Below are 27,803 nucleotides of genomic sequence, written 5' to 3' on the forward strand. Positions count from 1 at the left end.
TCAACGTTACTTGAAAATCAGTTTGCCTATAGACCTGGCAGATCCACTGAAGGTAGCACTCCACCAGTTGGTTTGTAAACTAGAGGAAAGCCTAGAATATAAATAAATTGCACTGGCGGCATTTCTAGATATAGAAGAAGCCTTCAGCAATACAACCTATGACTTTATGATCAAAGCATTGGAAAAGAGCAAGGTGAGTAAAACTGTCGTCAAATGGATTAAATCCATGTTAGACGGAAGGAAGATAAAAGCAACCCTGTTTGAAGAAACGCTGACGGTTACGGCAACCTGAGGCTGTGCTTAGGGAGGAGTTCTTTCGCCTCTGCTGTGGAACCTCGTGGTCAACAAAATCATAGCTATGCTCAATGAACAGGGTTTTTATACACAAGGATACGCAAATGACCTAGTGATTGTGGTACGAGGTAAAGTGATGAGTGTTATACAAGACCTCATATAAAGATCACTTAACCTTGTGGAGGACTGGTGTCGGAAAGAACAATTCTTAGTCAATCTGAACAAGATAACTGGTCCCTTTTACAAGAAGGAGATTAGAGGGAAAGATATCACTGAAGCTATTTGGTCAAGATACTGTATATATAAATGGAAGAACAGGCACTGCACCTAGGTGTAACCTGGAATCCACATATATAGAAAGGAGCATAATCTGAGCCAAGAACTCGCTGTATGCATGTAAAAGAGTCATCGGGAAGACATGGGGCCTAAGACTATCAGTGGTAATGTGGATATACACAATGATCATTAGACCGTTGATGGCCTATGCTGCAATCATCTGGTGGCAGAAAGCTATTCAAGGAAAAGTCAGCAGTTGATTGGATAGCCTACAGAAAATGGCATGCATAGCCATAACTGGGGTTATGAGAACTACGTCGACAGAAGCCTTGAATACTTTACTAGACCTCCCATCACTGCAATTTCATAAAAGGACAGGCTAGAACAGTGCTGGAAGGCACAAAGACCCAATCTAGGACACTGTAAAATTAACAGAGTAATAACAGAGGGAGTTCTACACATGCCTTCTGATCATATGATACCAAAGTACAACTTTGAAAAACCGTTTGAGATCCAGATAATGAAAAAGAAGACTGGGATATCAACAAATAGAATACTGAAAAAGAAGATATAGTGTGGTGGACTGATGGCTCAAAGACTGTGGATGGCACAGGAGGAGGGATCAACGAGGGAAGACCTGAGAGATCAATCCAGATGAGCCTGGGCAAACACACTACAGTCTTTCAAGTTGAAGTGATAGCTATCACAACTTGTCTTGAAGAAAATCTGAAAATGAACTATCAGAATAAGAACATTTTCATTTTTACGGACAGCCAAGCGGCCATTAAGGCACTAGAAGCAGTCCGGATAATATCCAGAATTGTCTGGTATTGCCATTCATTTCTCCTGAAGCTCTCAAAGTACAACATTGTCAAAATGATATGGGTACCAGGGCATGCAGGTATAGAAGGAAATGAAAAGGCAGATAAACTGGCCAGGAAAGGGGTAGAAACATATTTTGTAGGCCCAGAACCTCTATGCAAGATTTCCTATGGTTAAGCCCCAACACTACATAGGAAAATGGGTCCAGAAGAAACAAATGGAGAACTGGAAAAATACTCCGGGATGCAGGCTTGGAAAGGAACTGATAAAAGGACCAAACAAGAAGCATACTAATGAACTGTTGAAACTCAGCAGAGAAAATATAAATGGGTAGTAAGACTGTTGACAGGACACTGCCATCTGAGAAAACACCCACATAGAATTGGAGTAATAGGAGACACTGTATGTAGAAAATGCAGTGAAGCAGAGGAATCAGCTGAACACACATTTTCGAATGTGAATGGCTGGGTAGAATCAAACTCTCCACTCTAGGACTACCAGGTGAAGAAAGAGAAAAAATCCAAAAGATCAAGTAAGAACAACCTGCAGCTTTGTGAAGGGAGCAGTTATATCTAGGTGTTAATGAAGGAAAAACGTTTTAGCAAAAGATCTTAGAGGTCGACGCTAATCAGGAACTAATATTTAGAGGCCCCATGAAGAAAAAAGAAAAGGGTAGTGTGCTGTCACCTCTTTTGTTTCTAATAGTTATGGACAAAATTGTAAAGCAGACAAAGGAGGCATATGGGAATAGGGAGATGAAGTTATTACTATTTACAGATGATATTGTGGTCTGGAGAACAAACAGCAAAGAAGTACAACTTGTACTGAACGAGAAAATTGAAATGTATGGTATGAAAATCACTGCAGAGAGAAGCAAAACCTTGGTGACATCAAAAGGAGAATGACAAAGGAAAGGCATTGTGAAAATTGGTGGCCAAAACCTTGAAACTGACAGTTTCAAATATCTAGGGAGTGAATTAATGCAGAATTCATGGCTTGACAGGGAGATTAGCAAGAGGGTGCAACAGGGCAATGCATTCTACCAGAGTGTAAGAAACCTTGTCTGGAGTATGGAAGTACCAAGAAGTGTAAAGAGATAGTGAAAGCCAGTGAAATGAAATACCTAAGAAATATGATACGAAAGACGGATTTAGAAATGAAGACGTGAGAAAGGTCGGAATGGAAAACTTAAATGAGAGAATTGACAGGAGTAAACTAAGATGGTTTGTACAACGATGCACAGCCCTGTCAATATATTAATAATATTTGATTTTTACAATGCTTTACACGTACATGTTTCAGGAGCCTTAACTCCCTTCATCAGCACTTTCTACATGAATATCAATCTTCCCCAAATCCCAATAGCTAATATCACTCTATTTTATATTAAACATTGCCATCTATAATATTAACTGTAACCCATATATATACACTGTTCACATCTTGTTAATGTCTGTTGTAATGTAACACATTCACACATACTAGAACACTTTAAAACACTTGTGAAAAGTGCAGCCAGACACTGGCGAACGGGTAGTTTTCCTCCGCTTCAACATTTCATTCTAGAAGAAGAAATTCATGGACATAAAAATCCTGTCCAACAACAGTAAAGCACGACTTCATCTGGCTGGATAGCAATAATACACAACTAAATCTTAATGTGTTTTACAATTTAATAATAAATCAGTGCTTCCTAGAAAGGGTTTTAACATCAACAAGATTTAAATGACGTTAAGATAGTTGAATTTTAATGGGCCTACACTTAAATGGCAACAACAATTCAAATGGTGACAAGAATCAGTTTATCTGTGGCCGACTCGGCTAGTATTTGTAAGAGTTATACAATATAGGAGGAATATTTGAACTCTTCAAGAATGTTTTTAAGTGGTTTAGTACGTGTGCAAGGGCGCCAATTCCCGGCGGCAAGGTGGGGCCGCGGCCTTCCCCCGCCCCTAGCTCTCAGGGAAAGGCAAAAATCTAGTCTAGTCAGGTGTTTTCCTTTAAAAAAAATGATGTAAAAGTCAGTATTACATAGAAGCGGTAGTACCGTTCCTCACCAACAGGCAGGAAACACCGTGGGTTATTCTACCATAGAATAAGTTGCCATTTATCTTCCAAGATATTAAAAATACTATGTACCCCCAGGTCTGGGCCCTACCCCCCCCCCCCCCCCTACAAACTGTCATATGGGCGCTGATGTATGTGTGAATGTGTTACATTACAACATACATTAAAAGAAATGAACAGTGTATATTTATATATGGGTTAGAGTTAATGTTATAGATGACAATGTTTAATGTAAAACCAAGTGATGTTAGATCTTGGGATTTGGGGAAGATTGATGTTGATGTAGAAAGCGCTGATGAAGGGAGTTAAGGCTCCTGAAACACGTACGTGTAAAACATTGTAAAAAATCAAATATTGATAATATATTGATAGGGCGGACTAAGCAATCACCAATTGTACATTATTGTTACGGGTCGATACGGACCGATTAAGAACTGATAATAGTCATGTTTGTCGATTTTAAGATGGTTTGGACATGTAAAGAGGATAGAGGAGGAAGGAATACCAAAATAGATGATGGAGATGAAGTTCAAGTGAGAGAGAGCAAGAGGGAGACCTAGAACTAGGTGGGTTGGTTCAATAAAGAGGAATGCAGAAGAAGAAAAGAATATATTTATCACCTACAGGATGTTCCAATTACAGATGATGTGATAGAAAATTAAATAAATACTTAAATATTATATACATATATAAACATACAGATATACGTGTTCACATGTTTTCTACAGACTATTCACATAATAATTCACATAATTTACAAAATTATCATGTTCCACCCATGAGAAGAGCTTTTCGAATTGCAGTGGAAGGATAGTGAAAAATGTCGAGTGACCCAGCTGATTTATGGTCCTAAGTGCTTGCATGAACCAAGAGTTTTCATGTGCAACCATCCTACATTCAGGCAGGTGGAATGTGCATTTCTGCCTTGTTCACCTGCTTGGAACATGAAGTGGAATCAACCCCAGTATAGCCGGACAGTCTACTTTACTCTTCAAGCATTTAGTTGCTAACATTGCGTTTGCACATTTTCAGCGCGTTACCAGTGTATTCATTCCAAGAATTTTTACAAATTCTTCATACCTGCTTGAAGAGAGTGGCATGGCCAGGAATCCAAAACTAATTCACTTCATGAACCTTATCTGTACTCTCACGAGATGGTATGTGTGGCCTTTCTGATACAGGAGCCACACCTCACAACCATAGTAAGGAGAGGGTTTCACCAGGGAACAAAACATGTTTTGGCACATGCAATATTACTGAACTCTTTACAATTATTTTCGAGAAACCCCATTAGTCTGAAAGATATCTTTATAATATTTTCAATGTGTTTCTCAAAGGATAAGCCATTCCTGTTACTAAGAATTACACCTAGATCGTTAAACTCCTCCACACGATTTTAAAATTCTCCACTGATTTTATATCTGTAAAATACAGGTGTTAATTTTTGAGTAAATGACATGACACCACACTTAAGTGATCCCTCAGAGTAAATAAAGTTATCACACCACTCGCATATTTGTTTCAAATCTTCTCGTAAATAATCACCATCACTTTCTTCATCTTTGACTTTGTACAGTTTCAAGTCTTCAGCGTACAAGAGACATTCACTGCTCTGAACGACTGTAGTAATATAATTTAGAAACAAAACAAAAAGAAGAGACCCTAACAGTGATCCCTGTGGGACGTCATATGAAGGTCGGTAGGGATTAGGAATCAAACCCTCGGACTTGACAGTAACTCTTCAGCCACTCAAAAATACTCCCGGACACTCCATATGCTAACAAATTCTTCAACAAGGCCTCGTTTTGTAAAGAGACAAAGGCTTTGGAGAAATCAGTATATCTCACATCGACCTGTTTACCTTTGTTCGGTACATCTGAAATTGAAGGTAAATAAACTGCCATATTGGCAACAGTTGATCTGTCTTTAACGAATCCATGTTGTAATGGGTCTATGTACTGACTAAAAGAGTCGTACAGGTGATTATATATTACTTTCTCTGGCACCTTCGATAAAAGTGAAAGCTCGGCAGCCCTGAAAATGGTTTTCCATGGTTTCCCATTTTCACACCAGGCAAATGCTGGGGCTGTACCTTAATCAAGGCCATGGCCGCTTCCTTACAACTCCTAGGCCTTTCCTATCCCATCGTCGCCATAAGACCTATCTGTGTTGGTGCGACGTAAAGCCCCTAGCAAAAAAAAAAAAAAAAAAAAGAGTGAAAGCAGCACTAAGGAGGGTATCAAAGGAGGTGGGTAGGGTTGAGGCTCTGGTCATGGGGGATTCCATGGTTAGACATGTGGGGAAAGTGTGTGAAGGTAAGGGAACCAGGGAGAGTGTTATCCAGGAATTAGGTTGAGGCAGATGTTGAAGAAAGTGAAGAGGAGGGAAAGGAGAAGGTGGTAGTGTTTCACATTGGTACTAACAACGTAAGGCAAGCAGGTATAAGTACCAACATAGTTCGAGATGTCTGGGATCTGGTAAATGCAGCACTGGTGAAGCTTAAGGAAGTGGAGATTATCAGTGGAATACTGTGAAGAGGAAGGTGATTGGGGATTTAAATGAGACTATAGAATGAGTATGTGGGGAAACTGGGAGTGAGATTTCTCCTAAAGGGTGGGTAGGAGATAGCGATCTGTGCTCAGATGGGCTTCACTTAAACTGCAGTGGTACGTATAAGTTAGGAAATTTGTTTAGAAGGGTTATAGGGAGGTACATTAAAAGAAACGGGGTGGTCTAGGGAGCAGTGACAAAGGTTCAGGGATCTGGAAGTCAAACAGGGAGGACATAAAAATGTTAGTGTTGAACTGTAGGAGTATTGTAAAAAAAAAGGAATAGCATTAATTTAATAGATATATACTTACCAGATATTGTAATAGAAGTTGAATCATGAGAAATGATATAATGGATACAGAAATTTTCTCACGGAACTGGAGTGTGTATTGTAGAGATAGGAAAGGAATGGGTGGAAGGGGGAGTATTTATTCTGGTGAAAGAAGAATGTGTATGCTACAAAAAAGTTAAGGATGAGAAATATGAAATTCTAAGTGTAAGGCTCATTCCTAAAGATAATAGGCAACTTGATGTCTTTGGAGAGTACAGACTAGGAAAGGGTAGTGCTGATGCTGATTTAGAATTATTTGATAAGATAATCAGCTATGTGGAAAACAACATGGAAAGGATTGTAGTGGGAAATCTCAGTTTATTACATGTTATAAATCTCATTTTCTTGGTCCATGTTGAGCTGTCATATAATATTTATTCAAAACAATCTTTGAAGGTGTCCATCTTTTAATACAATTTATTTTTCTTTACAAATAGAAACTTTACATTAACAACGATTCAGTTGTTGGGGCATGTTTCACCCTTATTTAGGGTGTCATCAGCCAATTTCTCGACTCAAAATCTTCAAATTACAACCAGAATTCTGATTATAATATTTTTTTAAAATTAAACTATTTAGTTCATGTTATTTTAACATTTCTTGTTTAGCAATACATAAAAGTACCCATTTGACTAGAATAACTACTTACGTGAAGAAGAATGCATTGAGACAATGTTAATCCTTAAAAGTTCTGGGATACACAAACTTACTTAATTTAACACTGTTGAATCACTTGGGTAGTTATTTAAATTCAGTCTTATTGTCTCTTAATATGAAGGTTCTTCCTTGGACACGTATTCTTGATGATACACTTTAAAAGTGTAGAAGAGAAGGAGGAGGGAAAGGAGAAAGTGATGGAACCAACTAGAGGGGAGAATATACTGGACATGGTGCTGGTAAAACAAGATGAGTTCTATAGAGAAACCAAAGAAATAGGTGGTATTAGTGATCATGAAGCTGTTTTTGTCATAGTTAAAAATAAATGTGATAGAAAGGAAGGTCTTAAAAGTAGGAATATTAGGCAGTACCATATGGCTGATAAAGCAGGCATGAGGGAGTTTTGAAAAAGTATGATAGGTGGAAAACAATAAATAAAAATGTAAACTGAATCTGGGATGGGTTTAGATCAATTGTTGAGAAATGTGAAAACAGGTTTGTACCTTTAAAGGTAACAGAGAAATAAAGAGACTAGGGAGGAGGTGCAGATTTGAAAGAAATAGAGTTAAAATGGCTGTGGAAGTAAGGAGAAATTGAAGGAACTTACTAGGAAATTGGATCTAGCAAAGAAGTCAGCTAAGGATAACATGATGGCAAGCATAATTGGCAGTCATAACATTTTAGTGAAGAATGGAAGGGTATGTATAGGTTCTGTTAGGCAGAAACAGGTTCCAAGGACATTCCAGGAATCATTAATGAACAAGGGGAATGTGTATATGAGGATCTTCAAAAGGCAGAAGTATTCAGTCGGCAGTATGTAAAGATTGTTGGTTACAAGGATAATGTTCAGATAGAGATGACTAATGCTAAATAAGTATTGAAGTATTCCTATGATAACAATGAATAAGAACATTTTCATTTTTATGGACAGCCAAGCACCCATTAAGGCTCTAGAAGCAGTCTGGTATTGCCATTCACTTCTCCTGAAGCTCTCAAAGTACAACATTGTCAAAATAATATGGGTACCAGGGCATGCAGGTATAGAAGGAAATGAAAAGGCAGATAAACTGGCCAGGAAAGGGGCAGAAACACATTTTGTAGGCCCAGAACCTGTATGCAGGATTTCCTATTGATAAGCGCAACACTACATAGGAAAATGGGTCCAAAAGAAACAAATGGAGAACTGGAAAAATACTCCAGGATGCAGGCTTGCAAAGGAACTGATAAAAGGACCACAAAGAAAAGAAAGGACCAAACAAGAAGCATACTAAAGAACTGTTGAAACTCAGCAGAGAAAATATAAGATGGGTAGTAGGACTGTTGACAGGACACTGCCATCTGAAAAAACACCTACATAGAATTGGAGTAATAAGAGACAATATATGTAGGAAATGCAATGAAGCAGAGGAATCGGCTGAACACATACTTTTCGAATGGGAGGTGCTGGGTAGAATCAGACTCTCCACTCTAGGACTACCAGGTGAAGAGAGAGAAAAAATCCAAGAAGACCCAATAAGAACAAACTGCAGCTTTGTGAAGGCAGCAGGTATATCTAGGTGGCAATGAAGGAAAAGCACGGTAGCAAAAGATCTTAGAGGTCGATGCTGCTAATTAGGAACTAATATTTAGAGGCCCCATGAAGAAAAGGAAGTAGAAGAAGAAGAAAACAATGACATTTACAATAAGATACAAAAGTTGAAAACTAGAAAAGCGGCTGGAATTGATCAGATTTCGGGGGATATACTAGAGACAATGGGTTGGGATATAGTACCATATTTGAAGTACTTATTTGATTATTATTTGTTTGAAGGAGCTATACCAAATGAATAGAGAGTTGCTATAGTAGCCCCTGTGTACAAAGGAAAGGGTGATAGACATAAAGCTGAAAATTACAGGCCAGTCAGTTTGACGTGCATTGCATTTAAGCTTTGGGGGAGCGCTCTTATTATATTATACATCTTTGCAAAATTAATAACTGGTTCAATAAAGGCACTTTGGGTTAGGAAAGGTTATTTCACAGAAGCTCAACTTGTAGGATTCCAGCAAGATATAGCAGATATCTTGGATTCAGGGAGGTCAAATGGACTGTATCACAATTGATCTGTCTAAGGCATTTGATAGGGTGGATCATGGGAGACTACTGGCAAGAAGGAGTGCAATTGGACTAGACAAGATCGACTGAATGGGTGGCTATATTTCTAAAAAATAGATCTCAGAGAATTAGAGTAGGCGAAGCTTTATCTGACCCTGTAATAATTAAGAGGGGAATTCCTCAAGGCAGTATTATTGAACCTTTGTTTTCTCATATATACAAATGATACGAGTAAAGAAGTGGAATCAGAGATAAGGCTTTTTGCAGATGATGTCATTCTGTACCGAGTAATAAATAAGTTACAAGATTGTGATCAACTGCAAAATGACCTTGATAATGTTGTGAGAAGGTCATCAGGCAATGGTATGGTGATAAAAGGTGTTAAAAGTCATGTTGTGAGAAGGTCAGCAGGCAATGGTATGGTGATAAAAGGTGTTAAAAGTCATGTTGTGAGTTTGACAAACAGGGAAAGACCTCTCAGTTTTAATTAGTGCGTTGATGGGGTGAAATTTCCTTGTGCGGATCACTGTAAGTACCTAGGTGTTAATATAGGGAAAGATCTTCATTGGGGTAATCATGTAAATGGGATTGTAAATAAAGAGTACAGATCTCTGCACATGGTAATGAGGGTGTTTAGGGGTTGTAGTAAGGATGTAAAGGAGATGGCATACAAGACCCCAAATAGAGTATGGTTTCAGTGTATGGGACCCTCACCAGGATTACCTAATTCAAGAACTGGAAAAAATCCAAAGAAAAGCAGCTCGATTTGTTCTGGGTGATTTCCGACAAAAGAGTAAGGTTACAAAAATGTTGCGAAGTTGGGGCTGGGAATACGTGGGATAAGGAAGACAAGCTGCTCGACTAAGTGATATGTTACAAGTTATAAGAATGATTGTGAAATCCGTATTGAAAGTAATTTATATTAAATATAATATTATCAGCAATAAGCAACCATATGAAATATTCAGGACACAGTTTCACCACAATTGAACACGATCTTCAAATTTTAAAAAGAATTGATATAGGTATACTCATGACCTAGTTCGAAAACCTTTATATTTTTTTGGACCAGATATACAATACAAATCAAAACTTAAATGATCCAATAGATAATAAAAGCCCCCTTTATGAATAGATACTAACCCTATTCCATAAGTTAAATCTTCAAGATAATAATTTCTTTAAAGTTTTTAAGATAAAAACAATAAGCACTCCCACTAGGTTATAAAATTCATCACGCCCCTCTTCTCCACCAGCTGCAAGCAACTCCTCCCCACGCGCAGCCTGCAACCTGCAAGCCCATAGCCCCGCCTTCTCAAGTTCACTCCCCTCCACTAAGATTACACACTTACAATACGAGAAGCAGAATGTCGGCAACTGCCAGTACTCTAAAAATCCCTTCACACAACAAGGTAACAGTTCAATTCAACATAACAATTCAATACAGATCAGAACCATGAACTTTATAACCTATGATGACATTAGTAGACGAATAAGTTGGAGTAGTGTCTTTAAAAGTAGGAAAGATCACAATATGAAGATAAAGGCTACATCCAAGGAATAATTTGGTTTCCATCGAAGAGTTGGTACCCGAGATTCCATTGACACCCGAAGAATTCTCAGAGAATGAATGGTGAACAGGAGCCTAGAACACAAAATGTGGGAAAAAACTACCTTTATTCTCGCTACTAAACACTCTTTAATGCTTACAATAACAACATTTTGATTTAGCATTGTACAACGATTCGTAGTTCATCTTTGTAAAACAACAAAAGATCCCCATCTACTGTCTTGAAGTGCGTTTCTTTGCCCTCGAAAACAAATCTAAGGAGTAACAAGAATCAAAGAGGTTACACTAAATGATCTCGCACAACACAAAACACCGGGCGGGTTGTCCATGCGGTTAGGGGCGTGCTGCCGTGAGCTGGCATCCGGGAGAGAGTGAGTTTGAACCCCACTTCAGCAGCCCTGAAGATAGTTTTCTGTGGTTTCCCGTTTTCACACCAGGTAAATGCTAGGGCTGAACCTTAAGGCCACGGCCGCTTCCTTCCCACTCCTAGCCCTTTCCTGTCCCATCGTCGCCATAAGACTTATCTGTGTCAGTGCAATGTAAAGCAGCTTGTAAAAAAGTCTTTTGAGTGAGAAGCGATGGCTCCATCTTTACTCAAAGTAATATGTTTCCTGTTCAACACATCTGCCTGTTGCAAAATAGCAAGGTCAAAGACATTGGGGAAGGAGAGAAATAAACACAGTGAAGTGCGATGAAAAACTCTTCAGAAATATTTATTTAATAATATTTTAGACAGTAGTGTCAAATATAAATAAGAATAAACAGGGTGAATCACTTCTGTTACTTTCATAGTATTTTGCCCCACCTGTGCCCAGGCCGACGTAAAGAGTTCCTGGTCAGCTTCTCAGGGAATTGTTATACTGTAATTTCATCAAATTTTACGTGGGATCCGACTGGTCAGTCATTCTCTAAACTTGACACTTCTCATCATTTTAATCTACTTTCTTCATTCAGTCTTTGATCAACTCCACTGTTAGACAATTGGAGTTTAACATCACTAGTGAAACCCCCTACCTAAAGTATAATCTATTTAGATTGATCAAACTGATCTACGTCACATAATTCTAAAGTTTCAATCTGAATCTCATCATTTATCATCTTTGTTATATGAAATTTTATTGTCTGAAACCCTATCATCTGTAATTTTATTATTTGGAACCTTATTATATGTTATCTGCTTGTCTGGTATCTTATTATGACTTTCATTGACTTTTGGGTTTTGGGATGCTAAATAAGTTTCTCATATACACCAATTATTCACTGTCATAAGGCTAATCATTGCCAAATGAAATATATTCACACATAGCCTTCATGTTTTAAAATCATATATCACATTAGCAAACATTAATATGCCTTCATTAATCATAAATGGGTATTAGAATCTAAGATTGTGCCAATATGTATTGTGCTTTCATCTTTGGTAAATAATACATTAACCTCTATAGTTATTCAGTAGTGCCATTTACTGAACTGGATTGTGACCTCAGTCTTAACTTTATTTGGGAAGGAGAAACTCTAAACATGTTGTTTATTCCAACTACAAATCCTTATATCAACATCTATTAACAAATATGGAGGATATCAGCTGACTGCTGCTCATTACTAAGAGCTATCATTTAATATGGAACTCCGCTGTGAGCATACTCGCCTATTACAAGATATTAGAATCATTCCGTATTGACGGTTTTCACTTTACAAAGGTAAAATTAAGTGTATCCTCCTAATTCAATACATCATATAATTCCATCATTAGATGGAGTAATCAAATTCAAACATGTTTTGACTCGTTCGAGCCACCTTCAGTGAAAAAGGGGGTTTTTGAAGTAATTTACATAATACAAGCTAAAAATGTGCCAAACAACATAATGAAGGAACAAATGAGAAAACAAAAGAGAGACATGACTGAAATAAAAACAGCACAATATACAATATTCACATCATCATATGGAGCAATAAACAACTCGCTGTGATAAAATTAAGTGAAAACGGGTTAATACAAAACATAATTGACTCTAAAAACAGTGTTAACCTAAGAAGAAAAGAATTGAAAACAAATTATACAGATGGAAACGAACAATAAGTGCACATAGCGAGGTTGCTGACCTCTTAGTCTACAAAATTTTGGTTTTATAACAATTCAAAACACTGTGTCAACAATTCAGGCTGAAAGTCTGCCTTTGTAGAAACACAGTCACATCGAATGGCCAGGAGAGGAGCGGGGGCGAAAAAGTTTGAGAAGGAGAAGTAGTAGTCTCGTGCAAAGTTTGAGAAACCAAGCCTGAGATAACGTGCAGGCGAAATGCATGTGACAAGTGATGGAAAAACACAGTGAAATTTAAAACTTAGAACAGCAGCATTCTCAATTTCTTCTCAAACTAGCGGTCCCGCTCTCGATTGTTTCACAATGTTGGCTAGTTTGTTTTTGCCTTATTTTAAAAGGTCGGGAGGGCCACGACAAAAATTGAGAAGCTGTGTTAGAGAAGATGACAGATGCATGGTAAACTGTAAGTGACCATAGTGGAAACCGTCAATGAAGTTCCAATCTGTAATGGAGAAAGTGAGGTTGTGTGAGAAACTTGGGCTGATAAGTAAAAAGTGTAAAATGGGTGTGAAGAAAGTTTTAAACTTACGTTGTTTAGAAGGTGGTTGTCCTCTCGAAACGGCCTGGCCTTCTCAAAGTTAACGGTCCCGTTCGTACGATCGAGTCTATTGTTGGCTCAGCTGTGTTTGCGAGGATGGAAGGAGCAGAGGGGGAAGGGGTGGTGCAGAGCTGCTGGGGAGGGAGGAGTGGTGGTGAGATGGAGGTGGGGTTTGTTTATATTATGGAAGTTCTGACAAATATATGGAATGAATGTTTCAAGTAGAATGTTCTTTTTTTGTTTATTTCATTTAAATTGTGAGAGGGATTCATAAACTGATCTAAATCAATGTGGATGCTCTGGAGAACGTTGAGCAAGGTGCCTTTTTGCTCATAATGCAAGATCATAAGATATTTATCTATTGAAGTGTATTCGTGGCTGGATGCTTTATGATGTTCACTCATAGCTGAAAAACGATTATATTTGAGAGCGTTGTGATACTCGGTGTATCTTATGACAAAATTGCTGCCTGTTTGACCTATATAGCTGGGATTACAGGATTGGCATTGTAATTTGTAAACTCCAGAGTTCAAATATCTATTATTAAAGTTATTATTGTTATTGTTGACAGTGTGTAGATTGAAAATGAGTTTGGAGTTGGTGTGGGAGGTTCTATATGCTATTTTGATATTGTGGTTTTTTTTAAATATATTAGAAATTTGGAAAATGCTACTATTATTGAAAGTGAATGTGGAAAACTTTTCTTTAGGAGCGGAATCTTTTTCTAGGGTAGTCTTGGGCCTGCTCTTATATCTATTGATGATTCTGCTGATGAAAGTTCTACTGAAACCGTTGTGTTCTGCAATATTGTAAATAGTATTAATTTCTTTTTTATTATTCTTGCGAGATAAAGGAACAGTTAATGCTCTGAGGACCATGCTATTGTAAGCCGCTTTCTTATGTATGTCTGGGTGCACAGAGGTTTGATGGATGGTATTGATGGTGTGGGTGGGTTTCCTGTATATACTGAAGGATAAAGTGTTGTTGCTGTTGCACATAATGGTTAATCCAGGTAATTAAGGGCATTATTATTTTCTGACACTGTAGTGAATTTTATATGTGGGTCAGTGGAGTTTAGAAATTCAAGTATTGTGTTGATGTTAGTAACGTGGGAGTCTATTCACGTTTGGACACAAACCTTGCCGTACAATGAAGACTCAACTACGATTCTATTCTTGTGCCATTTAATTGTGCAATACCTTCTTCTTTCATCATAATTCCTGACACATATACATTCGTATCTCTACATTTTCATAAATACTCGATTCAAATCTCTATCATTTTAGTCACAACTCATCTCAAATCATCTTAAAAATCTCTCATTCATTACAATATTAACCTTCCCTCGACAATATTGCTTCTGTATTTGCCCATAATTCATATAGGATCTATTTTTCTTTGCATTATGTAGTCATAGTCATGTCTGTCAACATACATGCCTCCTAAAAACAATCTACAGCATGTATCCTTCCCAATACTTTCTAAAATACAACAGAATCGCCCTTCCGTATGACTTGGGATCTTATATTCATACACAATACACTCTTTTATGGCATTAACACATCCGTTTACTTAAAACAAATGTCACTTCCTACCAGTATACATTACAGAATACAGAATTATATTTAAATTGTTTTTATCATGAGTGTGTGATGGCTCATTATTGTGTTGATTTGTCCGGCAGTGATGATGAGTTTACGAGTGGTGGAAGTGCTGATTCTGAAACGGAAAGTTTGAAAAGTGAGGACGAATCAGAACTCAACCCTGCGTGGTCAAATCAAACATTCGGCTTGAAGAATATACCATTTAGCAAATAAAACAAACTGCTAGTGCCGATACTGGGAGAAAACAAGCCAATTAACTGGTTTCTATTTTGGAATTTGTTTGTTGTGAGACAAACTATTTTGTCTAAGAGTTGTTTTGTGGGCCAAGCACAGAGGAGAAATTGCGCATTACAAGATGGAAGGATGTCGATATCAATGAACTAAAGACATTTTTGGATTTGCTGATTCATACAGGAACATTGTGAATGAGCAAACTCGAAGATTATTGGAAAACTCCAGGCTTTTCAATGTTCCTTTGTTTCGACAGTATATGAGTCAGGATCGTTTTCTACTTATATTACGATGCCTGCACTTTTCCCCGTCTAGATCTATCAATGGTCCCAAAACCCAGTCATTAGACAGGCTGGAAAAGGTGAGACAAATTATTGATTTTTTCAACAATAAAATGTCACGGGAACTGTCCATTGATGAAGCTGTGGTATTTTGGCGGGGCCGCTTGATTCTCAAGCAGTATATAAAGGGGAAGCGGCATAAGTATGGCATAAAACTTAATGCTCTACATGAACCTGAAGGCCTCACTTTCAAATTTATTGTGTATGGCGGAGCCAGCGACCAGTTGTCTGGGAAAGGACACTCTACAAAAGTGGTCATGCATCTTTTGGAGCAACTTCTGAATAATGGCCATGCTTTGTTCATGGACAATTATTATAATAGTTTTGCCCTAGCATCTAAGCTGCTGTCAGGGAACACATACAGTACAGGAACACTCCGAGCTGACCGGCAGCACAACCCTTCAATTTTGAAGACGGCAATACTGCCTAAAGGTGGAACCATCGCTCGGTACGCTGAGGGAATTATGGTGGGCAAATGGAGGGACAAGCGAGTGGTACAATACATTTCCTCGCAGTTTGAGAACACAGTGGTCATGGTCACAAATAAAAGGGGCCAAGAAAAAGAAAAACCTTTGCCAGTAGTGCAATATAATGCACACATGAAAGGGACTGATTGATGTGACCAACTCAAGGCGTACTATCCTTTTGAAAGGAAAACCCTTCGCTGGTACAAAAAAAAATTGTCCACATCATTCAGTTCAATGCTTTCCACTTATACAACATGCACAATACTAGGCTTGGAAATCCGAAAATGGTTTTATATGACTTTCGCCTACAAATAGTGGAATCACTTCTGCCACCCCATTCAAGCAGAGCTAGTGCGCACTCCTCTAAGAAAGAACAACTTACATCGGTTGGTGGAAAATGATGAGCGATATTCCAAAGGAGGAACCAAACTCATAAAGTGCAGGGTCTGCAATAAAGCAGGAAGTAAAAAAACAATAACGTTTGTCTGTTCTGGCTGTCCAGATGTGCCGGGGCTTTGCCCGGTTGGTTGCTTTGACAAGTATCATAAAGACATGTAAGTGGACCAAACAGTGGATGGTGGGTGGAGCTGTAAATTATTGTACATAGTGAAAAAGCAACATTAATAAAGCTAAATGTGGTTTTTACAGTTTTCCAATTTATAACATGTCATAAACAGTAATTATCGTAATATATTTCATAATAACATTTTCAACAAAATTTTCAACAAAGTGGTGTAGCGCACGGTGCTGAGGAGCCGAATCTGACCCACAGATGTAGACGTCTTCAGAAATTTTAATTTAGGCATGTATCATCTTTATAGGCACATGTTTGGATTTTTGACAACATTTGGTAAGTTTAATATCTTTTTTTGCTGCATTTTCCGTTTTTGGGGGTGGGAATGTGTAATTTGCATAGCAGTGAACGTGTTAAAGTGAATGTATGTCTCAGGACTGATATCTTCCAGTCTCAAGGAGAGAAATTTAGAACTAATTTTCCAAGATCTGTTCGAGAATCACTATTGTGTGTGTTTGATTAGGAAGTAATACTGGTTAACTTCGTAAATGGTTTTTCAGATGAACCAGACTTGATTTTCTTGTCCCTGGCAGATGTCTTTGTGGAATGCCTTAAGGAAATTGCTCCAATGAAACTCATCAAAGATTTGCATATTAGTCTTACGCGAACAGTAATACTGAGACATCATTGGATCGAACCCTTTACGGACTCTGTGAGAGCACTCGTACAAGAAATTCCGAGGTGAGGCAAAAGATATACAAGTTCAGTTCAAATTGGCAAGGATTGTTTTTATATACATGATATTTTTGTTGTAGGTTTCAGCTGAGTTTCAGCTCTGTGAATGTATATTGTAATGAAGAAAAGACACGAACATTTGTAGGGCTCAGTGTTCTAACTGAAAAGGAATTGCTCAAAAGTGTCAGTATACTCGACAACTGTTTGGCTGAATTCAAACTACCAGAATATTATGAGGTAAGTTGTCTTCTGATGTGCATACCTGTAGAATGTTCTGCATATTATCAAGGTGACCAACAAGATGTAATTATCCTTCACTTTACTTCTCTTGAAGGAGAGAAGAATTTCATCTTCATGCTCAGAATCATAGATGGTGCGTAACCTTATTGGAGGCAGTACGAAAAACAGCTGTTTGTTACCGTTAATGAAATGCTTGATGTAAAACTCGGTGCAAAGGTGTAGTAATGGTTGGAGTACATGTTTATCTGCTTATTGCTGTAATGACAGCTTCAGAGTGGGACCAGAAGCGTTGAAATTCACAAATCACGTCGTCCTTGTTGAAGTTGGATATTGATCCAGTAATGTTAGTTTTTATGGAATCAGTCGTGGATATGTTGAATAATCTCTTTCAACAGTGTGTCACTTGTGATAATCTAGGGCCAGGATTATCAGCATAATTTCCCTGTGGGCTGGATGGCAGATTTCTTAGCGAATGGCAGGATGCGTTACACAAAAACGCGCCCAGCTGTCCCCAGGGGTCATGAGTTAAGAGGTTGGGAGTATGTCACCGAGCTGGTGCATGCCAATCTTCCTGTCTTTTGGTATGCGCCCTGCCAGTTTTCGTTGCTGCCTTTCTTGACATTTCCAGTCTTCCACACTGAAGCCTCAGCTTTCTTGGAGAGGATGCAGGGATATTTCTCTAAGTCAGGGTAATTAAACCACAAGTTCTTTTACTTTCTCCTTCATTGATCACCAACCAAACTGAGCTGAGAAAAGTAAATAATACTCTGTAACTATGGATTAACTTACCAATTAGTGAGATGTCTAGGCCTTAGCTTGAAGTAACAGTATTGTTGAAATGTCTGTAGATAGATTTGACAGTCAACCTCAGACTGGATTGTAGGTATTCATCAGAGAAGCAGGAGTGTAATTTTGATTTTATCATCTTCATTCTTGAAAATGTTTATTCACTAATGTAGGTACTTGCAAACATACAAGTATTTGCTCTCTATTTTTAAGAAAGCTGGAAACTTTTCATTATTAAGCGCCTTGTAAAAGTTAATGAGATTTCTCTCTGTGAACTTGTCCTTTTATTGGGAACAACACTGAGGTTCAGTTAATTCCAACTGTAGCTGCATATATGCATTACTGAAGTCAACTCCAAATGAATTTTTGAACAAACAAATTTCCCTGCATTCGCAGAAATCTAAATTTGTTTTCAAACTTTTCCTCCAATAAGTCAATCAACTTTATAAACCGATCATATGGCACTGGACTGACTGAGTTTGCTTTCTCAAGCACAATACAAGAAACGTGTGGAACTTCTCTGATTGCTGTTGAAATAATTTCAGTTTATTTTGGAATGCTAACATGTAACTATTGACTTTATTTTGAAGTCTGCCTTCTCCTGGTAATCTCTTATTTCAAATTACTTGAAATCTGTGAGTATTGCTAAATTCCATAACCAATTCTCATCACCCACTTCTGCCACCTCTTTCTGTTTCATGTTCATAAATATGCTTATTTCTTCACAAAGTTGAAAGAAGCGTTTCTAAATATTTCCACGACTTTCCAGCATACCTTGCTATGATAAAGTACATTGCTTTCTTGAGAACTAATTTCAGCCAGAATTGACTGGAACTGCTGATAGTTGAGTCCTTGTGACCGAATATATTGTAATTAATCGTAGATGTTTCTGTATTCATCACTTGTAAATTCATGTTGAGTAGTGCAGTGTATTTTTGTTAGTAAGTTCATTTCTTATTCTTTCAGTTCATATTATTTGTACCACTCATATTCCTTGCTCCATCTGTTGTTCTAGGTGCCAGTCCATCCCGTGCTAAATCGAGATCCTTAAATTTTTCACTCAGTTGGAGAAACAAATCCTTAGCTGTTGTAGCCCCATGGATGCTTCTTAAAGATGCCAGGTCCTCAGTAATTTTACATGCTTTGTCAGTGCCATAACTAAAAATTATTCTGTATCACAGACATCAATATTTTCATCCAAAGCCAAAGATAAGCAATCAAATTATTTTGTTTTTCTGTGCAGTTGTGAGCACAAATTAACCCAAGTCCTTCTTGTCATTGTGCTTCATGATAAACTGACTGAATTTATCAGTTGTTTCTTGTCAGGACACATTTCTTCTAGTACAGAATGTATACAGTTCGTCACAAACTCCCCGTCTGGAAATGGTTTCCCTTTTGTGGCTAGTAAATATGCAACTCTATACCTAGTGTGAACTGCAAATATATTTTTCTCGCTGTGTTTGTGAACATTTGTTTTTGAGTAGTCAGACCTTGCATTGAATTTTATATCTTTTTGTTTTGTAATAATCCATCATGTAAAAAACGTTTATATAAGGTAGGGTGCCCATATTTTGTCCCTTTCGCAGATTTGGACTTGTAGACATTCAGGAATATTATGGACAAGGCTAGAAATCTATATATATAAAATAAGAGTTTTGTCTGTACATTGCTCAGAATTTGAAAATAATGGTATTTCTGTATCGGTCATGTCCATAGTAACAAGAAAATGTACTTTTTACTTTTCCGTAATTTCTGTATGTATGTATGTATGTATGTATGTATGTATGTATGTATGTATGTATGTATGTATGTATGTACACGCATCACGAGAAAACGGCTGAAGACAATTTAATGAAAATCAGTATGTAAAGTCGGGGGATGAGCCGCTACAATCTAGGCTATAAATAATTTTATTCACACCGAGTGAAATGGTAGTTTAGGGGAAGGCCTTAAATTTAATTCTCGAATATTTATATTATTAGCGGTCCTATCGATAAATACTATATAACTAAAGTTATATAGAATTAAATTTCCAATCAATTATGTCTTATACATTTTTACCATACCGACTCTGATAACACAGATATTAATGAATTTGTAGTTTTGTTGCTAAGTCCATATCATCGCCTAGCCACGAGAAAATGGGTTAACAGAATTTAATGAAAACCGCTATATAGAGTCGGGGAATAAGAAACTACAGTCTAGGCTGTAAATAATTTTATTCGGCTGAGATGAAATGGTAGTTTAGGGGAAGGCGCCTAAAATTTAATTTTTAAATACTGGTACCTATGTTATTGGTGCTATCGAAAAGTACTACATAACAAAAGTTATAGACAATACAATTTCTGATCATTTATGTTTCATTCAGTTTTACTGTACCGACTATGATAAGAGTGGTATTTCAGCAGGGCTACAATATCGAAAGCGCATAACACTGATCAACAATAACTTTACATTGACCATTGTTTGTTACTGATCAACAATAACTTTACATTGACCATTGTTTGTTGTGATGTTCTTCGTTTCTTATGGTCCCGCTCAACTCCGATAGATGGAATTACTACTGCGTACTGCCCCCGTTTTGCCGGGCAGCTCAGCCGGTAAGCAAAAGTCCCAGAGGCGGAACGTTCGCTTACAGGCAACGCTAAATTATAGGGGTCAGGGACAATCTAAGGACTGACGACAAATGAAAACACTAAAAAGAAATGGGTTTTAACATTTATTAAATAAAATATCAGCACTTTCCAGATTCTATAAATATTTTCAAAATCTTGAAATAAAATATTTCTCTCTTCCCTGCTGGAATGCACCCACAGTTCTCCATTAATTTTCATTCTGTAAAGATACGAAAGTGGGTCTTAATAAATCGTCTTAGGAAATGAAATAAATTATTATTTGAGAAAATCCTATCTCAAAATATCAAAAATCTGAATTATTTTCTTTTTTGAATTATTATTTACATTAACAATATTCTGCGATTCATTTTACCGTGAGTCAAATTTTTACATCAGACGAAAAATCAAATAAATCATTTCTATTAATTAAATATCATTCTAATTAATTATTTGAGCTTCAAATTATATAATAAAATTATTTTGAAATCAAATATCCAACTCATTTGATTCTTATTTTTACGTCAATTGACCTAGTGTTGTGCACAACTCACAATAAAGACTCAAAATTCTCGCCTTGTAGAGTTAAACATTTTACATTTTGTGAGCTTAGTTCATTGATGCGATCCTTGCTTAAGTATTTTCCCTCGAAGCAAAGATCCTAATCTATCTTATTCCGTCATAAAATTACTTAAAGATTCATAATTGAGCCAAATATGCTCACCACAAAACAACAAAATAATCGAAACTTTACGCGCTCAGCGTACACCTATCATGACGAAATATAACTATGGAAATCACAATTACAAACAAAATCAGTCATTCATCCATCTCACATTCAAGCTTTGGTCCACGGTAATATTATTAAATAAATTTATCGAACCCTATCTCTTGATTTTTAATTTTAAATTTTATTTGAAATATGAGAGCTTCTCCCGATGACCATATCAGACAAGGGCTACCATTATGATCGTCTGACGTGTGATTGCGACAGGATTATCACTTTTCCAATGAAATAGATTCCACAACGATGTTCCAGGATAATTTTACAGTAGAAATCATCACTAAAATTCCATAGAACTGCCTACAGTCACAGATAAATAAACATTCGCGCATACGGTCTATGAGTCACGACTTCGTTATTTTTAATCTCTTATTATCTCAAATTATTGATCAACATGTGCTGCATAAGAAGAAATTATGTTCAAAGACACACTCTCTTCCTTAACTGACTCATGTAATGGACACACAAATAAAATCCTATCTTAAGATCCATTTACAAGTCTCAAAAATACCAATAACAGTAAATGCAAAATTTGTGGACATTCAAACCACGACCAATATTCCAGGCCAACATCTACTTCAATATAGCACACATTAATCACTTATAAGCACAGTAATAATTACACTCATGACCTGTAAACATTCTATTAGACCGTAATAATGCCAATTATTATTATTATTATTATTATTATTATTATTATTATTATTATTATACGCGCACGGTCGCGTCATCGCAGGCTATGGTTTAATGAAATCATAGATGACTCTATTCTATCTCGAATCTATGGTAAACCACAAACATCAAGGAAAAATCCTAAATTCACAGAACACGTCGATATTCTGTCCCAAATAATTCAAAAATTTATTCCATCATTATTTTATAAATTAATAACTATTATCGCGTGGGTCAAATATTTTTAACACTTTCCTAGACTTATCATGGGACAGTGAGAACATGTCACGAAGCACTCACACAAATAGAACAAATTATAGGTCCCAAATACACTCTCACACACATCAAATCTACCAACACCAGTGAAAGAAGAGTGAAAATCCTAATTACAAAGACTATTAGAAATGATTTCAAATATTCAAGCAAGGACTACGTCTACATAATTATTACAACAGAAAATAGAGGAAAATATAATTTAAAATCTTAGCTGTAGTAGACTTGGCTTCTGGACTCGGTTGATGATCAGTGAATATTTAACCAAACTCCATCTCCGATGTTATTCTCTCCCGGGCTGAATTATGCCTCACATTTTAATGATACATGGCTGCAGCAGGCGAGGACTTAGGACAATTACAAACTCCGTCGTAATGCTGAAGTTCCATTCTTCCGAACTATTTCAGGATTGCTGGGGATCTTGCATCTTCTGGTGAAAGCTGAAACTAAAAGATCTGTCTTAGAAATAATTCCTAACACACACTCGATTCTTCAAGATGGCACAGTTTTACCTACTTTAAAAATTTTCTTCAGATTTATAAAGGTAAGGAAATCTGAACTGCGGCGTTTCCGATATTTCTGTGATATAAAATTTCCTCAGAAGCAGAAAATTTATCGTCTTTCCTCAAATGAATGCTGGTAATATTCCACGTCGGATACGCCGTTTCCAACAATACATGTGCTCAAACAATTATTCCCGTAGACGACTGAGCAACTGAGCGAATTAGCAGAACAGAATGCAAAAGAGCAGTGAGCAAATGAGAATGAGAAAGATTTCCCCAAGTACATGGGTATTTATTTCTTCAAGACGTAGGTGTGTTTGTTAATTAAATTTTATTGGCTGAGATTTTGCGATCGGGCTAACCTTGCGGTCCAATTGGTTAAATATCATGACGTCAAAATCTCAAAGTATTGATCGCTTTTAATCTGGTCGGGTTCCTGTCCACGTGCCACCCCTCTGATGTCTTCAACAAGGCACAAAAAAAAAACCAGACTCGCACACACGGCACGGGAAAAACCTGTTTCCCTGCTGGCTAGCAGACAGTGCAGAGTTGAAATCACCTTCCTGGATGATAATTTTATGCATTGTTCCACACCAGTAATAAAATATTCTTTCCATACAAACCAATAACCAATTTTCAAGGGTGCATATTCTCCCGTGGCTGAAAAAATGATTTGATGGGCAGATTAAATCATTATTATCTGGAAATATAATTAACATGTCCCTTGAAAATTTTGAAGTACAGTTATGTGTCACACTATTCCATAATTATTCCAAATGACGTTCCAGCACGTAGCCTACTATTGTCCAGTTCCAGCGCAGCGCAAAGCAAGCGTAATTGACTCATGGCGGAATCTTGTAACTCCTGACACTCTTTACATACTTCTTCCGTCATATTGACCTGCGTTGAAGCATGAAGGTAGATTGGATCCTCATCTTCGTTCCATGACGTTTCTTCTTCAAAGATGACGTTTATTTGATTTATAGCAGATTGTTTAGGACAGTTATAACTCTTCAAATTTGAACCATTATGAACTCCTTCATATGATTGATCGAGACTTTGTATGCGATAGGCATTGTTCCCATAGACTTTAATAATTTTGTACGACCCAATAAATAGCGGTGCAAACTTGGCATAAAATTTACTTGTGGTTTCTGAAGAAGCTGGTTTCTTGAGTAACACAAGCTCATGTAATTTTAATGGACGACGAAACTTCTTGTTTCTGACACGTCTTTGCCTTCTCTCAGCTTGTTCCTTTAGAGATTTAGCTGCCTTCTCAATATTCTCCTCCATGGTAGGTTTTATATTTCCTGGGCATTGAATGATACTATCCCAAGGTCGGTAAGGTCGTCTGTCAAAATGAAGAACAACTGGAATCTGAGATGTTGCCTCGTGCACAGTGTTATTTAAGCATTCCATCATAATTGGTAACACATCTACCCATAACCAATGTGTATTTCCGCAGAAAATACGGCAGAATTTTGACAGTTCCTGCATTACTCTTTCAGCTGGATTGCTCGATGGATGGCAGACAGAATTCAATATATGCTTAATGCCCAATTGTTCCATAGCTTGACGAAATTCAGCGGAGGTAAATTGTGATCCGTGATCAGTCAATATGGCCTTTGGCTTGCCCATATGAGGTATCAGGTTGCGGATTATCCGATGGATTACAGATTTGGAATTCGCCTTTTGGATAGGATACAAGGCAATATACTTAAAAAAATACGTCGATAGTGACTATTACATGTCGGTTTCCCCTCCTAGAGATCGGGACTGGTCCAAATAGGTCCATTGCAAATAACTGTTTAGGCCCTGTAGGTATTATGGGAATAGGACTGTGCTGAAGCAGATGAAAGCTAGGTTTTACTCGCTGACAAGTATCACAGGTGCGGACTACATTACGAACAATGGTTCGAAGTTTCTCCCAAGTGAATTTCTCTTGAATAGTGGCAACCGTCTTGTCAATACCACTATGACCTGTTATTCTGTGCGTATACCAGATAAGAGATTCCTGTAATTTCGGAGGCACCACAACTCTAAGTTCAGATTTTGCGGAATCAATGAATTTAAATAATATTCCATCCAAATATTGGTAACGTGAAGCTTTCCTCTTATATCTTCTGTAATTAGGTTCTCCGGGTTTGATTCTCTTCTCCAAAAAGTCTATGATGTTTCTTAAATTTTTGTCTCTTTTCTGGGCTTGCCGAATATAACGTAATTTTCTTAAAAATTCGTGGTCCTCTGGAACTAATTCAATCTGATGGATTTCCTCAGTATCGGCATTCGGGTTACGACTTAAACAGTCAGCTAACAAATTGCTTTTTCCAGTACAGTGCTCCAGTTTGATGTCAAATTGCTGGACAAACATCGTCCACCTGAATATTCGTTCGGATGCCATGGTAGTTTTCAACTTGAACGTCAAAGCTTTGTGATCAGTCCTGATAATAATTTGATAACCATATATTATCTTCTGCCAGTATTTGAGAGCATAAACTATTGACAACATCTCCAATTCAGTAACCGTGTAGTGCTTTTCGTGATTTCTCAATTTTCTGCTGACGAAGGCAAGATAAATTCTCCTTTCAGGGTCTTCCTTATTTTCTTGGAATAACACAGCTCCAATTCCAATACCTGATGCGTCTGTTTGTAATATGAACGGTTTTCCAAAGTCTGGATATCCCAATTTGACGTTTTGTATCAGCATTTCCTTGGTCTTATTAAATGCTGTCTCACATTCATCATTCCATTTCCATCTGTTTCCTGAGCTGAATTCATCTTCTGATTTATAAGATCCAAGGGATGTGTTCTATTTTCGCCCTCTTCAATGATGTCATCCAGAACCTGATGAATTTCTTCTAAGGCCTCATGGTCTTCTTTCTCCCTCGATGTTAAGGCGCAATTTATGTGGAACACCTCTTGGTCGGTTACATCAACAGGATTTATGACTGCACTTTTTGAAAATTCCTCCAGACGAAATACTATTTGGTTGGAGTCCAAACTAATGTCTGCGTGGTATGATGTAAGAAAATCCATTCCAAGAATGATATTAAATTTGATATTCGTCATAGCCAAAAATATATTAGGGAACTTGGTGTTTCCGATTTCCACATCGAGAAATGTCTGCTGCTTGCAAATTACAATCTTGTCAGGGATAATTCCTTTAATTTTAACATGTGAGACGGGAATGATGGGTATTTCATGCCTTTCTCTTAAGTCATTCATAAATGATGTTGATATTACACCAATAGTGGAGCCGGTGTCAACTAAGCATTTAACTCTCACGCCACAAATTCTAGCTAATATTATTGGTAATGTCCTTGCATTATTTCTACTAGTCTCAAGATTTTCTTCTAACAGATCATCAGATTTAGTAGCCCATGAATCAATCTGAACTATAATCCATTCCTTCGGGACCTCTGAATTACAAGAGTTAGGATTCGTACTATCTTTTTCTAGTTGGATGGATGTTTTTTTTTTTTTTAATAGCCCCTTGACTATAATCTTCCTTTTCATAGCGTTGGCGATTTTCTTCTTGCTTAGCCCTTTGGTATTCTAAGCTTTCTGCTCCTACTATATCTGGGTTCACGTCCTGGTCCTGAATCGCGTGACGCCACTTGGATTTCTCCTGATTTTCCTTGCGTAATTCCTGGATGTATTTCTCTCTCTCTTCTTGTCTCCAGTTTCTTTTTCTTCCTCCCGTATAGTTAGTTTCGCTATTTCTTCTCCACCTTCCTCGAATATTTTCATAGGGTCTGCGTCGTACATTCCTTCGGTAATAATCTCTCTCCTCGTCACTTCTGTGTCCTGACCTAGGAGAACGGTCTCTCGGTGACATTTCCTTTGTAGTTCAACCGCTAGGTCTCCCTTGGTTGAATGAAGTTCCACTGTCGGCTCGGACGACTGTAGCTTGCAACACCTGTTGCTCTTGACCTAGATTACGTCGTGGCTGCTCTCTCGAAGTTAAATCGATGACGAAGCACGGCCTCAGCCTGAATTGCGGTCTGCGCGTTCGAAGCAATCATTATACGTTGAATGTCCGCTGGAAGTTGCCTTATTATTACTCGGACTACTTCATCTTCTGAGGGTGGCATATCAAGCTCCTTTAGTTTACGTAATTGAGCCGAAAAATAATCAGCGAAGCGTGTGGGCGTAGAAGAAGCGTACCTCTTAGCGTAGAGTTCTGTTTTTAAGTTATGCTGTAAGTCACTGTTCCAATATCTCTCCAGAAATGCTTTCTTAAACCCTTCAAAATCTTCAAATGAATACTTGAACGCTTCATACCATGTTAATACTGAATTCTCCAAATAGCGTTCAGTCACCCTTAGTTGGCGTTCCGGAGGTATCTTATTATCTCTGAAGTATTCCTGAAGTTCACGAATGAAGCTTTTAGGAGTAACGCCTTTAACATTATTGAACTTCTTTGGCTGTTCCTCATGAAGTTTAATAATATTAACAATTTGAGTCTGACCTGAAACATTTGCTGAATTTATCCCACTACTGTCCTGGTTTATGTAAGGATTTGTGTTATTTATGGGATTAGCCATGTCCACCACTTTTGGAGTTGAAGACGGGACTTCACCGGACATCCGCTTCTCCAATTGACCTTGCCTTTCCAATAATGTAAAAGTGACAATATTATGACTCTCGCCCTGAAGTTTGATTATCTTAAGCTCTTCAACAAGTTCCTTAATTCCATCCTGAAGTTCACGCTTCGATGCTTCGGACTCAGCTTTTACTTCG

General features: G+C 37.5%; 1 protein-coding gene across 1 annotated transcript in view; it reads left to right on the forward strand.

Annotated features, from left to right (window-relative positions):
- LOC136857411 (U6 snRNA phosphodiesterase 1) overlaps nucleotides 1–27,803 on the forward strand; it is a 97,477-nt gene that overhangs the window by 42,858 nt on the left and 26,816 nt on the right. The window contains exons 4-5 of the mRNA XM_068225174.1: nucleotides 17,016–17,196; nucleotides 17,271–17,427. Of these exons, the coding sequence (XP_068081275.1) occupies nucleotides 17,016–17,196; nucleotides 17,271–17,427 (338 nt within the window). The remainder of the gene's footprint in view (nucleotides 1–17,015; nucleotides 17,197–17,270; nucleotides 17,428–27,803) is intronic.

Source organism: Anabrus simplex, chromosome 1, assembly GCF_040414725.1.
Source record: "Anabrus simplex isolate iqAnaSimp1 chromosome 1, ASM4041472v1, whole genome shotgun sequence".
Lineage (NCBI taxonomy): Eukaryota > Metazoa > Arthropoda > Insecta > Orthoptera > Tettigoniidae > Anabrus > Anabrus simplex.